The sequence below is a fragment of the Spinacia oleracea genome, chromosome 6, assembly GCF_020520425.1.
Source record: "Spinacia oleracea cultivar Varoflay chromosome 6, BTI_SOV_V1, whole genome shotgun sequence".
NCBI lineage: Eukaryota > Viridiplantae > Streptophyta > Magnoliopsida > Caryophyllales > Amaranthaceae > Spinacia > Spinacia oleracea.
Window position 1 is genome coordinate 146,989,391 of NC_079492.1, and position 17,465 is coordinate 147,006,855.

Genomic DNA, 17,465 nt, shown 5'->3' on the forward strand with positions numbered 1-17,465 from the left:
AATTGTACTTCGTATGTGATAATTTGGTTCTGGCTTTTCGAGCCGAAATAGGTTTTTTTGGGCCTTTTCGGACCGGGTTCGGATTTTGGTTTAAAATGCATATTTGAGGTTGCCCAAACCTGTATTTTTCGGACCAGGCTATAGATGATCATGTCTAATACTTCCTCTGTTCCGGAAATATCGCATCATGGTTGACTTTTACTCCTCTAACCATTACTTTGACTCTTAATATATCAAATCGTGTGCAAGTAAAAAAAATTACGGAGTAATATTTAGAAAATATACATCGATATGAATTTAACATGACCCCACGTGACTAAAATTTCCTTACGTACAAATCACAAAAGGTGGCCAAAGTCATAGTGTGAATAGTGTAAAAAACAAATGGTGCACTATTTCCGGAACGGAGAAAGTATATCTATTTTATATAGAGTTTTTTACTTCATCATTATTAAGCGCATTTGGGCTTTTAAGAGTCAATCTTGCTACTAATGTGCTCCTTTGAGTACTTCAATCTCGTGCTTGTTTTGACAGGAAATGGATTTTTGATACACTTATTTTTCGGCTATTTGGGCTACTACAAAAGAAATCTGTAAGTTTAGAGCACAGTTATGCCAACTCAAGAGGTTTATGAAGTCAAATTGGCCCCAAAGAGTTAGGCATAGGGCCTAATTCGACCAAAGAATCACAAATCTTATAACTGAGATGATCATCACCAAATCTCCATCTTCTAATGCTAACCTCAAACATTAAAAATAACTCAATGGAGATATCAACTTTGATTCCGGTCTAACTTAATTTGTCTGGCACGGTATTTGGAGTTTTGGACAACTCAAAACTGAACTTTTATTTATAAAATTGATTGGGTTCAAGAGACCCGCTATTTTAACCCAAAACATCGGGTTTAGGTACAAAAAACTGACCCAAATTTTAGCCCGTCCAGAGAGAGTGGGCTAAAACTTTTAGTTGCAAGTTAAGCCGGCCCGACTTTTGATCAGGTTTAATCTGTAGATTATAAGCAAAAATGAGCCACAAGTAGACTTGATCAACTATAACCCGACTCGGTGGCACGATCCAACCCGACCTGAAAAAGTGCGGGTTTAGGCACCATAAAATATGCATTTTTAGACCAAAACTCGAGCTGAATCCGAAAAATCTCGTTTTGGCCCACAAAACACGCATCACATTTAAGTATTTGGACTTAATTTTTGTATTAAAACCCGACCCTGACCCGAATTTTGATCACATCCAGCTAGGGATGGAAATGGGTGGGATTTGGATCGGGTGAAGCATCACCCGCATCCATCACCCGCTTCCATCCGCTCCACCCGGTCCATCCGTCACCCGCTCTACTCATCACCCTTATTCCGTCCATCCATCACCCGCGGATGAACCGGGTGGATCGGGTGATATTCGGGTGGAAATTATTAACTATTAAAAATTCACCATCTAAAAATATGCATAATAATTAACCAAAAGTAAAAGGTTATATACCTACATTTATTTTCGAAACATATAATTATTTCTTATCACGCATAACTTATAACCAAAAATAAAATAAAATAAGCACTAACTTTAATAAATAATGGATTTATCAACACATTTTATGTTTAAATATTAGTATAAATAATATAATTAAAATAAATGGGTGATAAACGGGTGATGGATCGGGTGATGGATAAAAAAACATCACCCGCATCCGACCCGCATCCATCACCCGCTTCACCCATCACCCGCTTTTCATCCATTTAATTCGAATTTTCACCCATTTAATTATAGCGGGTGATCGGATTAATGGATCATCCACTGGATATTTCCATCCCTACATCAAGCCACAAGCTACAAAAATTGAGCAAAAAACAAACAACTTAAACAAAAGATTGAAGGTGAGCCCCCCTAAAACCCAAAACTGTGTGTCTTTCTCTCTCTTACCCATCAGTTCATCACCACCATGCTCAGCCATGAATGAACCCATACTACTTTGAGAGCATCTTCACACTACAACACTCCAACTCTCATCATCTTCTTCTTCCCCCTCAAAATCATCACAAATAATGAAAATGGCTTTACTCTCTTTATCCTCATCTTCAACCCCTACTCTCTCTCCTCTTCCTTCTTCCAAACCCCACCACAACCTTACCCACAAGCCTTATCTTCTCCCTCTTCCCAGAAATACCCACCTCTCAATTTCCCCACTTAGAGTTTCAGCTTCTGACAATGGAGCTGGGGTTACTGCTGTTGTTACTGAGGAGAAGGTTCTAGAAACCCCATCTCAGGAAAAAGGAACTGGGTCTGATTCTGCAGATTCAGCTTCAACCCCTAAATCGGTGAAAAATGAGGAGGATGTTACACCCGTTAAAGCTGCTAATGAAGAGGTTGTGAAGAAATTTTCGGACCCCAGATGGGTTAAAGGGACTTGGGATTTGAAGCAGTTTCTGGGTAAAGATGGAATTACTACTGATTGGGATGCTGTTATTGATGCTGGTAATTTTTCTTTATTTTTGTTAATCCCTAATTTCAGTTTTTGTTAGTTTGCTCTAGTTTTGAGCTGTTTTTTTGGGTAATTTTATCCTTGACTTTGTATCTGGCATTGAATTCTGTTTGCTGATTTTGAAGGCATTATTAGTACAGTAGCTTAATGTATTTGTTAATCTCTTGATTGGAATTTTAAGGGGGGTTTTAGGTGGAATTTGATACTGTTTGTAGACTTGTAGTATGCACATTTGAATGAAATGTAATCTTTCATCAATGGAGTTGAGAAATGGAACCAAATTACTGCATCTTGTGATATGCTATTGTGCTCGGTTTGCATGTGTAGATGGATGTCTTTATTGTTATGTCTTATTACTGCAATAGCAATACAATGGTTGCTTATCAGCTGGTGAACTTGCTTTTAGGGATGAGAAGATTTGGTTACTTGATATTTAGATATAGGTGATGTTTGAATTGATGATGGAAATTTAGCTACAAGTGTTAATCTGAGAATGAACTCATGAAGATAAATGTATCTGTTACCTTTGCTATTCATGCATTGTTTTCGTGATCATTCGTTGTTACAGAAGAGAAATGCTTAGGAGATAACGAGTTTATCGAAAGTGTTGTCTTCTTCTATTTGGCTTTCCAAATCCGCGCTTGGTGATAGAAGGTTTTGTGTGTTGTGATTACATCCTTGGTAACAAATGCTTGGTTGAAGATGGCCTTTTTGCTGATTGTGAGCTAGTATTTGATTTTTGCAGTGTGCATTTTGTGATTTCTATTGTGGATTCAATGGTGTTCTGTCATCTTTCTGTAAGATGTTTCTTTTGTGCTATACTGGCAAGTGTTGATATCCTCTCAAATAGAAAGATTGTGCCGTGTGATTTGTGAAACTCGGTTTTCCTGTCGCATCAAATAAAAAATCAATTATCTTCTCAATCTTGACATTATTTGCAAATCAACTGTGTTGTTGGTTAATGTTTTGCAGAGGCGAGGAGGAGGAAGCGGCTCCAAACCACCCCGGAATCATCAACTAATGATGAACTTGTTGTTTTTGATACCTCGATAATTCCATGGTGGGCATGGGTTAAAAGATTCCACCTTCCTGAAGCTGAGCTTCTTAATGGTTTGTCTCCACTCTTGATCCACACAAATCATGCCTGATATATACTTTCTCTGTTCTGTTCTTATGTACATGACACAATTTCATTTTAGGGAATTTCCTTTTTACTTGACACAATTCTATCATGAGAAAGTTCTGTATTGTGAATTGTCATATTTACCCTCACTCTTCTGGTGATGGTTGGTTGTTGTTAAGGGGCACTTTTGTGTGCCAAAATCAATAATGTAGGAAGTATTGTTCAATTACATTTGATTTATTTCTTTCCCTTTTTGGTGACATTTTTTCGTTTGGGTTTGCAGGGCGTGCTGCTATGATCGGTTTCTTCATGGCTTATTTCGTCGATAGCTTGACCGGTGTAGGACTTGTGGATCAAATGGGTAACTTCTTCTGTAAAACATTGTTATTTGTTGCTGTTGTTGGTGTGTTGTTCATTCGTAAGAACGAAGATCTAGATAACTTAAAGAAGCTTCTAGAAGAGACGACCTTGTATGACAAGCAATGGCAAGCAACATGGCAAGATGAGAGCACCAAGAAAGATTAGTTTATCAGGATTTTGAATCTGAATATGGTTTTGTTTGTATGTTAAGGGTAGGCTTCATCAAATATTGTAGCCACAAAAGACTTGGCACTTTATTACTGAGTAATATCGTTTCGTGCTATCGTTTCGTGTTGTATTTAGGAGCATTCACTTAATTGTAAGTTTGTAACTGCAAGAGGAAATGACAGTATGGTTTACCAATTGCCAGTACAATATTTCAATCTGGTTTTGAACATTGAACCACCCAAACAAAATAGAAAAAGATAATGTAAACATATTGGATCAAACCAACATCGGATCGGATTTTTTCGAGTGATCGGATTTTTTTATCCGGTTAGATCAAGTTTTTTTCAATTTCGATTAGTTATTTTCGGCTTTTAGGTTTTGATCAGATTATTTCGCTTTAGATTTAGTCGTCATTTATAAATTAAAATATTCAATTATTAGTATCATGTAACAATATTTCTTACAAATTAATTAAGGGTTAAGCGCATACGGTAATGAGTTTAGTGCTTTACGGTATGAGGTCTCATATTAACATGTTTTATAGGTAATACTAATATTAAAAGTTAAAAAATTTATTTATTTTTTATTAATAAATTTTAGTTGTTCTTCGGTTCAGATTGGTTTCGGGTCTTCGGTTCGGATGATTCGGGTAGATTCAAAATATAACAATTATTTTCGATTCGGGTTAGTTCGATGTCGGTTGAATATGGTTCAGGTTACTTCGGCCCGGGTCAATTCGAATATTGGGTCATTTCGGGCCAAATCTATTCCGATTCGGTTTCAATTTTTGGTCACATCAATCTGAGTTACATGTTGATTTCAAGTTGTTGTTTTGGATCAAAATCTGGTTACAAAATGGGATCAGTTTGCCAGGTAAGATATGTTTTATGGCAATTGGCAGAGTTTGTGTAGGATTAGGATATGTTTTTTTTGGTAAATCGTACGTTAATTAGAATCGGAGTTTGTTATTATGTTCCTAATTCTAAGCGGTCTTGTGTCACACTCTTTGTATAAATACACACATAAGTTTGACAGTCATGATATCTGTATTTTCGTTTACCAGATAAATTTTGTTTAAACATCCATACGTTTTTAAACAACGAGAAGAAAAAAAACACAAAAAACCAGCAACAAAAACATGGACAAAGTTGAGCAACAACCCAACTCGGAAGTAGCAGTGCAGAAATCTGTTTCACGTGGGTTCGTAATCGCCCAATTTGTGTTGCGGATTTTGATTATTGTTTTTACAGTAGTAGCGGTTGCTGTGATGGCTACTAGTGGTGTTACACTTTCGTTTTTTGGGGTCAAGTTTGGAGCGCATTATTATGACTCTTCTGCTTTCAAGTAAGTACTCAAATTCTTATAACATATTGTCTAGGTCAAATTAGAAGAAATAGCCATGGAAATATATTAAATTACAATTCTTTGCTAAAATATTGTGCATGTGTTATTTTTTTCCTAGGGTTTATCGTCGTTATTATTGTTAAAACACTAAAATTTAATAATTTTGTTTTGCACGTGACGTTGAGAGATAACATGAATAAAACTAGTATGGTGATAATTAAAACGGACAAAGAGAGTATATTATGTAAAAGTATTTAGTCACACCTTGCATTATTATGATTATGGTTATGGTTATGGTTATGGTTATGAGATTGCAAGCGTAACAACTAGACATCTATTGAAAGTTATTCACGTTACTGACCTGAATAGAACTAGTATGGTGACAATTAAATCTGACGGAGACAGTATATTATATAAAAGTATTTAATTAGATACACGACTTACACCTTGCATTATTATTATTATGGTTATGGTTATGATTATTATATGGTTGTGCTAATTAATGGTTATTTTCTTTGAAAATAGGTTCCTCATGGCCGCGGACATTATTGTTGGTGTTCTAGCTTTGTTCTCAATGCTCGTGTCTATTTATTTTGTGTATCGGAAACCATCCAATTCGACTCACCTGTATTGTTTGTTCTTGCACGATTTGGTAATATCATCGTTTTCTTTAAATTATTTACCTTTCTACCAAGAGCATGATAACATATTTAGATTTTAATCAATAATTAGTTGAAAAAGTATTAAAATTAATATTTGAGTAGATATTGAAAAATTTGATTTCGGGTAGAGTTTAGGTTTCGAATCAATATTTCAATTCTACTAATCAGGTACATGTCAAGCTATCGGGTTAACTTTTCCTATTTAGGTCAACTTTTTCTAGTCTTTAGTTAATCCGGTGTACGCAACATCTTTGATCCCGTAAAAATGGACACATGAGGTTGTATCAAAGTAACATTAGGCCAATAAGTTTAGATAATATAACTTCAGTAAAAATAAGTTCTTTTATAAGTTTAGAAAATAAGTCTAATAGAACGGAGACTTAGTGTACCTTAGTGTATCTTTATTAGGGTTGTAGTTCAAAGAAAAAGATATTGTCGATATCTTACTAATTACCGTTTTTATTTTATTAAGTTCTACTCACTAATTACTTTTTATAAAATTTTACTCACAATTTGTTTTTTTTTGTTTTTTTTGGGAGGACAGATTTTGACGATGTTGATGATATCTGCCTGTGGAGCAGCAACATCAATTGGGTATGTTGGGATGTACGGACAACCACAAAGTGCATGGTTCAAGATTTGCGATCGAGTGGGGAAGTTCTGCTTCAGAATGGGTGTTTCTGTTGGATTTTCATATGCTACTTTCCTTTGCCTCTTGGCTTTGACCGTCATGACTTCTTACAAGCTACGCAAGGCATAGTACCCAAGTGCGTACAAAGTGCGGATTCAGTTGTCACGTTGTTAATTAAGTTCGACATAGGTTGTCAACTTGTTAATTAAGTTCGGATTCAGTTGTCGCATTATTAATTAAGTTCGGATTCAATTGTCACGTTGTTAGTTAAGTTCGGTTTTAGTTGTCACATTGTTAATTAAGTTCGGTTTCAGTTGTAACATTGTTAATTCAAATTATATTTTTAATTTTAATGGAAAGAGAAATTTTTTTTGAAACATTGATTAATTAGTTGATTATTATACCCATATACCAGAGTCCATGAGTATATAATCGGAAATGTGTATACAAGAAATTTAAGATACAGAATTGAGCACCAAAACTACAATCATCTCTAGTAGTTTAATCAATGATCAGCTAAAAATTTAAACACTTTTCGACCAATCGAACTCTAGTTTTCTTATTCTAATTCTCTACGATTTAATAAAAACACGTATGCTTAACGCATTGATCACCATCGACGAAGAATTTAAAAACCCTAGTTACCTAGTACACTACTTACAAGGACTGTTATAGGAACCCTAGCAAGATGTCCCTTATTTCCTCGTAGTAAAAGCTCACCAAAGCTGTAATTATTGGTTGAATCTGTTGCTTCAAGCACAAGTTTCAGCTGCTTAGTAGCATTATGACTAACAGTAAAACTTTTTGGTGAAACCTTCACTCTCACACCCATTGGTGGCCTTACAGTAACACTGTAAGTCTCAGGTTCTTCACCTACATTAGTTACAACCCTAACTACTTTCCTCGAACCAACTAAATTCGAGATTGTTATAGTTGGGGAATTCAGATCCGAACACCAACCGCCTTTTTTAGTCGGGCACCCAACCCCGACGGCCCGCCTTACGGACTCATCATCAACCCCTGGTACAGCACAGAGAAACTGTACATAATGCTTGAATTTGGAAATGAAAACGAGTCCCGGGTCAACGGCCCGGGTCGGGTTGATGGATCCAGCTCCATAATCGAACGGGCTTGCTGGTGATATCTGGTTGGTTCTTTGTGCCATAATGGGATTGCCAGCTCTGTCTGATATATCTGTTGTTGTCATCATTGCTGAGACTATAGCAGAAGGTTTCCAGTTAGGGTGTCTGTGCTTGATTAATGCAGCAACACCGGCTACGTGAGGAGTTGCCATGCTTGTACCCGATACAAGTGCAAAGTTTTGACCTAGTTATATGAAACAGCCACACATTAGACAGTTTTTAGGGATTTTTTATGGATTGCAGAAAGTACTAAGTTCTTTTGATGAGGCAAGATCATGTCATGCATCAATGATGATATTAAAATACCCACAGACCTATTTGTCAAAAAAATAAAAAAATTATCCACAAACTCTCCAGGTATCATCTTTCAAATACTACAAGGTAACTCTAATAGTTTGGACATGCAAATAAATAAACTCAACATCAAAGTCTGTATCTAAGATTTTCGATACTAATGAAGTATTTTGTTTATTTATTGTCAACAAACATACAACATCCTTGCTTTGTTTGGTAGAAAGGAATTGGAAGGAAAAGAAGAGAAAGGAAAGAAAAATATGGGTTCCCATGTTTGGTTCCAAAAATTAAATTGGATTTGATGGGAAATGGAAGGAAAACATCATTAATAAATCTTTCCTTTCCTTTCCTTTCCTCCCAAAAGTGGGGGAATTCGAAAGGAAAGAGAAAATTAAAAACTGTAAAATGATTTTCCTTTCTGTTTCCCTCACTTCCTTCCATCAAACCAACGGAAAATAAATTAAGTTTTCTTTCTCTTCTTTTCTTTTTCTTCCCTTATTTTCCCTTCCCTTCCTTTACTAATGTTGTACCAAACAAAGCTTAAAGAGTATCTTAATAAATCCCGATTATTGCCGACCTACCCTCATTTCCATCTTGTAGCATTTAAATCAATCCCTCATAACCTCATCTTTTAATCATATAGACCGATCTAACTCCAGCGGGACATATATTATGTCGAGTAAATCACATAAAACCTTTACACCAAAGTTCCATTATGAACAGCAAACAAACAGGGGTGGTATTTTCATACATAACAATATAAAGTTGATAGACTAGGCTACAAAGTCCTTGGTAAGTACGGCGTACCTTTAACATAATGATCTCCCTCACTGTCTGGACTCCAGGCAGCCCAGATAGAAGAACCTGGAGCCATGACAGTTGGCTTAAGGACATCTGCTGTTTGTAGAAGTGCATTGTTCACATCAGGCCCTCTTGAAGAGTAGGATGCAACAACTGGTGGTTGGCCAGAGTATATTGCCTGCCTACCATCCAAAATCCTGGCTGTTGCACCGAAAGCAAGCACTCTTCCTGTTCTACCTCTAAACGTCCTTGAGTTATAGTACTGCCAAACAGCCTGCAGAAAAAAATTGAAAACAGAAAGATTCACATACATGAAGACTAGGTTGCACAGTTTACCAAGTCATAGAATCTCTCTATCGGGAAATGCACAAATTAGAAGGTGCACCCGGTTGTATGTAGTTCTACATGCAACCGAGTTAAAAAAACACATTTTTTTTACGGTTTAAAAGCACATTTTACCTATTTAAAAGCATATTTTCACGATTTAAAAGCACATTAATTATTTAAAAGCACATACTTATATATCTTCCACTTCTTTCACTTGAATTTTTTTTCTTTTCATCTGTAACAATGTACTTTAAAACTGTAAAAATGCTTTTAATTTGTAATTATGTGCTTTTCGAGGTTTTAAAAGTATAAAACGAACTGGTTACATGTAGTTCTACATGCAACCGGGTGTACCTTCTACCAATTGCGGGAAATGTGTAAAAAATAGATCAATTTGTCCTGAGGTCAAATGCAAAACAAAAGATCGAAGTGAAGAATTCATGACAACAACAATAATGTAACAAACAGCTGAATAAAGGGTGAATCATAACACATGTAAAGTAGCTCCAAGCCTGCAATAAACATTTCACTAAGCAGGTTCATTTCACAAATCAGTGAAGTGAAAAGGATATAAGAAAAAAATCTGATGCCTACTGCAAATTTTCACCCGTAACAGTAAACCATACCGTGGAAGCTTGCAAGTTGTTTAGGACAATTCCAGGCACTCCTAGGGTAACAGTGGTTCCTTTGATTTCCTCAGAACCCACATCAGGGTCCATTGTCATTATAAATCCAGCAGCCCCGGCACTGCGGATTGTTTCAGCAACCCTAATTATGCTTGCGGAGTCAAATTCAAAATCAAAGGTATATGTGCAGATGATAAGTTTCCCTCGAACCAGAGATGGGATAAAGGCATCGGGAGTTTGACAGCTTTCAAGGAGACCAATGCTAGCATTGTGCCGACTGACATCAGCTGCTGAAGCTATGGGATAAAGAGCTTCTCCTGGCGTTGGAGCTGTAAAGTATAAGAGGTTCTCAAAAATTTATAATCACAAAATGTATTCTAGCTAAAACCACAAGAAAATAAATAGTAGATGACATGAATTCGCGAGTCTTATTTACGTGCAAGGCCCATGCCAGATAAGCTGTGTCCATTGCCCAACACGATGGTGTTGTTGTACTTGCGATCAATGATGGAGGCAGCAACAGTCGTGATCCATGGGCTAAAAGAAAGGATTGAACTAGAAGAAGGACCACCATTACCAGCAGCTTGAATTACCACAACACCAGCTTTTGTAGCAAATAATAGCTCCATTTCTAAAACATTAAGGAATGCAGAAGGCCCAGGTGGAACACTAGATGGCCCAACAGAGAGGCTTAGTATATCAACTCCGTCTTCCACGGCCTGGAGAGGAAGCAAAGATCAGCTAAATATAACTGGCATCAAAGTTTAGATTAAAATATTCCAGAATTCACTTATATCTCTTTTCATCCCATCTTATGTTTAGACAAAGGAGGGGTGGGGGGGGGGGGGGGGGGGGGGGGGGGACTGAATCCATTTCGTGACAAACCTGATCAACAGCAGCCACAACATCAGACATATAGCCTCCAAATGTATAAAGAGCCTTGTAGACAGCAATGCTAATCAAAATAGGATAATAATGCATTAGCAAATACCAACAACTAAAGCAGTAAATCCTAAAATACAGTCTCCCCCACAAGAAAATTCCTCAATTTTAATAAAATTTATTCTTTTGGTAACTAGTACACGGATGAGTGAGTAAGTTCTTAATCATGTTTGAATGACTCACCTAGCTCCAGGAGCCATGCCACTTGCATTCCCATAATTGAAGCCATTGACAATAACTGGTGTTTCGAAGTTACCGGCAGCTGTTGATGCCGTATGGCTATCAGACATAGTCCCCAAAATAACAGAAATAGATTTAGATGGATTACAGAGTAAATTATAAGTATGTCACCAATTGTCATTAAGGCACTTGTTATAATACAATTTTATGATGATTTAAGGCCCAAATTAATGATAAATTACCACTCAAGCTCAAAAGATACTGGCATGTTCATGTAATGTGACTTGCCTTCCATGACCATCAGCATCATATGGGGAAGCATAATCACGGGTAGCATTAAAATCACCAGCGGCAATGGCAGCACGAGCAAAATACTGCGCCCCGACTATCTTGCCGTTGCATGCAGCAGGAGGGAATCTATCACCAGATGCACATTTCCCTTTAAATCTGGTACTATAATCATCCATGGAACCCTGAGTTCTCAAGGATAGTAGGTTGGAAAAACTCGGGTGGTTAGGATTAATTCCAGTGTCAATCATGCCTATCACCATGCCTTCACCAGAACTCCTTGCACCACCTAAAGATGGCCAAACACCAGTAGGAATTCCCAGATAATCAGGTGTATGAGTAGTCAGCTTTTCCATCTTCATATCTTCATGAATAGCCCTAATTCCGGTTGCATTGCGAAGAGACTCAACAGCCTACAAGTATAATACCAGTTGTTAGTTCAGCAAATAATTGATAACTTACAGAACAATAGACGGATAAAGGCGCAAAAAGGAATAATTAAGGCAATATTACTTGAGCATAGTGTCTGTAATTATAATCCCCATTCGGATTAAGACTATTAACCAAAGAAATCAAAACATTTTCCCTAAATGAAGTTACCTTTTTGGATGTGACATGGATGGCAAATCCATTGAGCAAATGACTGTAACTGTAGAGCTTGGTGTATGAGCCTGAATCCAACAGGGTCTCCAATAAAACATCATGCTGTCTATCTATCATTTCTTTGTGTACTTTAATGTCGTTGTAATTCCTGCGAAGAGTTTCATACGAAAAAACACAAACCAGAAAAACTAAGAGAATGAAGAAAGGTCTTTACAGCATGTCGTGAGGGGAAATGACACAAAATTTAAAAATCTTAAGTTTATTGTTACCTGGAGCTTCCCCGGTAACTATTCTTTGAGACAAAGGACTCACCCTCCACGAGAACCATGAAGACTTCGGCATGCACATTGAAGTGATTCAACATGTGACTGAAACTAATTAGAAAGAATACAGCTAGACTACATTGCATTTTAAGATCAACAAGTAATTGCAGATAATAGAGCATAATGGATGCTAAAAAGATGGAACTTTTTGTCAAAGTTCAAAGAGAAAGCACATTCACCGAAAGTAAGAATTGAGTGAAATCCACTATAGAGAAATCACAGCACCAGTATTTTATAGTTGGGTCAGGTGGATATAATGCCTTGATCAATTAGGTAAGCAGGGATTCACATGCTTGCCTGCAACTAAGTCATTTATTCCTGATGCAAGTAGTTACATGTATAAGCAAACATCCATGCATTCCTCATTCCTCACCCACCTTCTCTCTTCCCCCTTCCGCAACTCTAACCATATGTGTGAATGTATGTTCCGGGTAGCTGCCTGCACTCTTCTAGACATCCATGAGCGAGATTTTTCATGAAGAGAGGCAAATGGAAGCTAATGCAGCCTATCTCAAAGGACTGTAAAACAGCTACTGTAATATACTTGAAAAATCCCATCAACACCTTCCTCATTTCTTAACTGCTACCCTCCTGCCTGAAATTGTGACAAATTGTGGACTTGTGGTACACAAAAGTGAACCCCGTAAATAATGAGGAGCTAATCTTTGCCAAACAGCTGAACTCAGGTGCCCTTCTTTACAAATTAAGAAAAGCATGCATTAAAGCATCTTCAAACACATTCCATACAAGAAGCAACAATCTGAGTGCTAATGACCAATTACAATGGGACATTGGGACGTCAAAGAAAACCATTCAGTATGAATGAAAAGATAACATGAGAATTCATAAAAAGAAATAGGGGCATATGACTTATATCATCTGACCTGAATACTAAGAATGTCACATGACATTAGAGCGGATTTTAATACTTTTTGCCCTCTCTATAGTTAGAACAAACAGAAAGAAAACCAACCAAGGGGTGGCCTGGAGGGATATAACCTTGCTAAGACATTCTCACAAAGACATCATCTATATTTGAAGCATTAATGAGGACACAAGACATAAAAACAAACAACATGGAGATGAATATCCAATCTTGAAATTGATTTTGGTTAGATGCGAAGTGAGAGATTTATTTTGATCTCTGTTGACGAGTATATTCCCAGATGGCAATTGCGCCACTAACATGAACATTGAGAGATCGAACAACCCCTAATTGTGGGATCTCAATGCAAGCATCCAATAAGTGAATAATATCTGCAGGTATACCCTCTTTTTCACGGCCAAGAACAAGAACCTGAAAGGATAATAACCCTTATATCTTCAGCAAAAATATACATCATTTCAAACAACTAATTTGATGGTTCAATAAATCCAAAAAAAAAAAAGAACTGAAAAAAAACTTGACATTTTTCATCAAGGCACGTTTCTTGTTTATTTGATAAAAAAGTAAAAGCTGAAATCAGTAACTCTGGATAAAAATTAGGAAATTCCTGACATAATAAGTATAACAGTAGCTAGTCTACTTGATACTTACCGTTCGTTGAGGGAAGCTGTACTTGTCCAGGGGTATGCTATTAGCAGTTTGCTCCAATCCCAAAATTGCAAACCCTTCTCGCTTCTTTTTCTCCAAAAAGTGTTTGACGCTATTCACTGGAACCTCTACGACTGGTATCCACTTCTCCGCCGTGACACTGGCAACGTAACATAAAGTCATCAAAACAGTAACTAGACACAGGCCGGAACGCTAAATAATTTCAATACTAGCATAACTTCCCCCCAAATCATAAAAAATTGTCAAGGATTCCAAACTTTAAGAGGTCTTATTGAAAGATATTTGAAATAAGTTTGCCCAAGAAAAAAAAAACTAAAATATTGAATATACTTCCACCAGTTACTCTAAGAATTTGGGGAGCACATGCTTTAAGCTAATCCTACTCCTTCCTCAGGGAAGGGGTCTAATGCTCATCTTCCCATGACATTAGCTAGTAACTTCTTTGCTAAACAGATGTTGATGGGATTCTCACTACAATGCAAAAAGTTGGTTTCAGAAAAAGACCACTACAATGCAAAAACATGGAGCAGGCAGTTTCTCACCGTTTGAAAACACGGAGTATAAAAAGCATACACATTAGCCTACAGTCGTAAACTGGGTGTCTGAACTTGCAGTACATCATTAGCACTTAGTTTCTCAAGGACTAATGGAAAAACAAATACTATGCACTTCAACATTTTAGCAATCCAATTAAACATATGAAGGAAAAGCAGTATGTGGTTGTTGCCTCTCATAGATGTTTACAGAAAGATTTGCTGTAAAATACACCGCTGGCATCAACTAACCATCTCATACCAGAAGCTGTAAGAGTACCCTATTTAAGACTTCAGAATAATCAAAGGATTAGAAAGTCATCCAACTCTCCATCTAAGAAAATACTTCCAACTTCGCAAGCATCTGGATTTTTATCGATTTACATTGATTGTAATTGGAAATACAAAAAACCCAGCCTTTACCACATTGTAGGGATGCCTGGAGTGATGGGTTAATATTCTAAAATAGAAATTAGCCAAAGCAACCACATCGTCTAGATTTGCATTAGTTTCCTCCTCGAGTGTCTGTTTCCTCAATCAGGTTAGAATGGGACACGTTAGTGAATGCCCCATGAGCGTAAGCACATAGAGAAGCTAACTACAACACTCAATCCCATTAAGTACCCAAAGAAGACTCCCGAACAGGGGAAATCCCAAAAATCCTCCTCAACCAAGCACCTACATGATGGCGAGAATTTCCGCCATTTGTTTTATGTTCATAGACAACCCTCAGTACCATGCACATGGATGCTGCTGTTTTATACATCATCACATTGAGGATTCTAAATCTGATTTAAAGATAATAAGTTGAATCGCAAACCGGAATGCCAAATTGAAGGAAGAGAATTCTTAATAAAACCTTATCAACTGGAACTGTTTGTCTTGCAGCACATTAGCATCTGCTATTACCAAACTACTTGCTTTGAATACCTGCAAAAGAAAAACCAAACCCATTGATTGACAAACGAACAAGAACTTTTAGCATATGTGAAAATCAAGAGGGAATACAAGAAAGAATAAGGAACAGAAAATGAAGAAAATAGAAAATCAGACACAATTGTGCGAAAAGTATCTCTAGAAATCCATCAGAAAAAAAAGTATCTCTAGAAACACACCTCACAAGTTCTTGCCAACCCAGCGAGGTTTGGTATCCGATCAACTAGAGATGCAACAAGAATGAGTTGCTGTCGGTTCGCCTTGACCTTTTCCATAGATATAGTTCTTGACTGCAATATTTTCTCAAGAAGTTGGTCCTCCTTTTCCATTTCTGCAAAATAAAAGGAAGAGCTGAAAGAAAAAAAAAAGTTACAATGTTACATTTACTACAACTGGAGAGCTAGTAGTTGTCTCCGTGTTTGCCTCCATTTCCTCCCAGTCCCACCATTCCTCATGTGAAAGTTGGTTACAAATTTACAATTGTGAGAAAAGGTATAACAAATAAATAAGGAGTTGGTGGATTCTGATTCTACTGTAACATTGTTTGGTGGGAAAACAAAGTTAAGGCATGAAAAGGGAACTGCAGCACCACTGCATCAAAGAGACCAACATAAAGGAATTTCCCCCCCCCCCCTACACTGCTATGATTAAGGTCTGAATCATGCTGAACACTTCCTCCCACCTGGCTTAATTGTTTGTAAGAAGGTGAGGGTCCTCCACTTTGTGCTCATTTCTCCCTAAAGCCCCCCAGACACTAATGCCTTGAAGATTTTAAAATAGAGAACAAGCAGAGGTCCACTTTCCTAGAAGAAGGGGGTTACAAACTTCACACAAGCTCCCATCTAGAACAAGCCTGCTTAATGAGGCTATCTTCCTTTACTATAAGGTCGATAATACTCCGGCTCCTACGTAGAACCTAATTTAGCAGAAACCACGGCACTGAGTAATACTTTTTTCACATTCATATTAACCTCAGATCATCATGGATATTGGATAATATGCCAAAGTTAGAAACTACTAATCCTCTTTGTATTCTTACCATCATTAAGCAAATCGTGTTTAGACAATGTAAATTTCTTCTGAAAATCCAATGATATATTACTTGACGGCGCATCAAGCAATATTTCTTGCCCTTTTCTTGCTGAATGGAGCATACAATCTTGATCTTCTGCGATCATTAAACTCTCATTTTTGAGAGTAGAGTCATCCTTGGCCATTGAGCTTCTAAGTTCTTCTCTTACGCCCTAAGCATTGCCGCATGATTAGACAAGGCCAGAAAGCAGAAAGCGGCTGCAGGAAACAACAGGAACAACTTACATTTAAAAAATTCATCACTCGCTCTGTTAGGCACGTCGGAACACATTCAAACTCCAGATCCTACACAATATAAGAAATGGGATATCAACAGACAAGCTGGTCCAATAATAACAAAGACACATGTGAATAAAGTTTGGCTGCAGCTGAATAAAGTGAAAAGGTCTAATTAATGCTGTCCATCTTAATAGCGCCACATCTAACCTCAACACGGCTGGAAAAGATTCCCACAGGAGTTATAGATTCAATAGGACTAAAAGCGTCAAGGTATCCTTCCAATGAGACTCGCAATCTGTAAGCAGCGATGCTGACCATCAGAATGTCTCAAAGTACAACAGAAGATAATCGACAGAACTCATAATTAAAGATGAAAATAAATGAGAAAAAAAGACCAACATCCCATACTCTATACCTAAAATCCCCATGTCGAACAAATGATGGATAGTCAAATAATGGATAGTCAAATATCTTAGTAGACCCTGACAAAATGACAGCAAATGAGCAGTTAAAGAAAAGTGCTGAACATTACTAAAATAGGAGAGGTGCACAAGACCATATTGTTCTTGTTCAGTTCAATAAGGTCGTTGATTAAAAGTTAGTAAGGGGTACCATGTGGTTTTGCAATCTTATCATTTTAAGAGAAGATAGAATTCTGAGACCATGTCTCAGAAATGCAGAATGTCAGTAAATTTAAACAGGGAGTCCACGCTGAATAGAAAATCACTGAATTCTTATACTGAAAAGAATCTGCCGGACTGATGTTAAACTCCAGTGAAATTTTGACAAAGTAAAATAAAAAACAAGTGTAAAGAACACCAATTT

The 17,465-nt window shown here is 37.1% G+C and overlaps 4 protein-coding genes across 5 annotated transcripts in view; 2 read left to right on the top strand and 2 right to left on the bottom strand.

Moving 5' to 3' along the window:
* The first annotated feature begins 1,869 nt into the window (after window positions 1-1,869).
* On the top strand, window positions 1,870-4,337 carry LOC110781777 (light-harvesting complex-like protein 3 isotype 2, chloroplastic). Its single transcript, XM_021985830.2, has 3 exons — window positions 1,870-2,484; window positions 3,464-3,601; window positions 3,898-4,337. The coding sequence occupies exons 1-3, from the start codon at window positions 2,055-2,057 to the stop codon at window positions 4,137-4,139; spliced, it is 810 nt and encodes a 269-aa protein (XP_021841522.1). The 5' UTR covers window positions 1,870-2,054; the 3' UTR covers window positions 4,140-4,337.
* Window positions 4,338-5,181: 844 nt separating this feature from the next.
* Window positions 5,182-7,156, top strand: LOC130462751 (CASP-like protein 1F2). Its single transcript, XM_056831637.1, has 3 exons — window positions 5,182-5,486; window positions 6,012-6,138; window positions 6,693-7,156. The coding sequence occupies exons 1-3, from the start codon at window positions 5,281-5,283 to the stop codon at window positions 6,906-6,908; spliced, it is 549 nt and encodes a 182-aa protein (XP_056687615.1). The 5' UTR covers window positions 5,182-5,280; the 3' UTR covers window positions 6,909-7,156.
* A 91-nt stretch (window positions 7,157-7,247) lies between these two features.
* On the bottom strand, window positions 7,248-13,591 carry LOC110781776 (subtilisin-like protease SBT2.5). Of its 2 annotated transcripts, none has more exons than XM_021985828.2 (9): window positions 12,252-13,591; window positions 11,980-12,130; window positions 11,380-11,792; window positions 11,095-11,190; window positions 10,855-10,924; window positions 10,406-10,688; window positions 9,970-10,298; window positions 9,023-9,290; window positions 7,248-8,105 (listed from the first exon to the last, which is right to left on the bottom strand). In XM_021985828.2, exons 1-9 carry the CDS (start codon window positions 12,425-12,427, stop codon window positions 7,417-7,419), a joined length of 2,475 nt encoding a protein of 824 aa, XP_021841520.2. In that variant the 5' UTR covers window positions 12,428-13,591; the 3' UTR covers window positions 7,248-7,416. The 2 variants fall into 2 exon arrangements, with proteins under 2 accessions (XP_021841520.2, XP_056687614.1); XM_056831636.1 differs by having other exon boundaries at window positions 10,421-10,688; window positions 12,252-12,960.
* The window catches only part of LOC110781775 (uncharacterized), a 31,948-nt gene continuing 27,587 nt past the window's right edge, over window positions 13,105-17,465 (bottom strand). The window contains exons 29-35 of the mRNA XM_021985827.2: window positions 16,848-16,935; window positions 16,647-16,706; window positions 16,369-16,573; window positions 15,509-15,660; window positions 15,253-15,323; window positions 13,843-13,999; window positions 13,105-13,602 (exon numbers count right to left, since the gene is read on the bottom strand). Coding sequence (XP_021841519.2) covers window positions 13,438-13,602; window positions 13,843-13,999; window positions 15,253-15,323; window positions 15,509-15,660; window positions 16,369-16,573; window positions 16,647-16,706; window positions 16,848-16,935 — 898 coding nt within the window. The 3' untranslated portion in view covers window positions 13,105-13,437. The remainder of the gene's footprint in view (window positions 13,603-13,842; window positions 14,000-15,252; window positions 15,324-15,508; window positions 15,661-16,368; window positions 16,574-16,646; window positions 16,707-16,847; window positions 16,936-17,465) is intronic.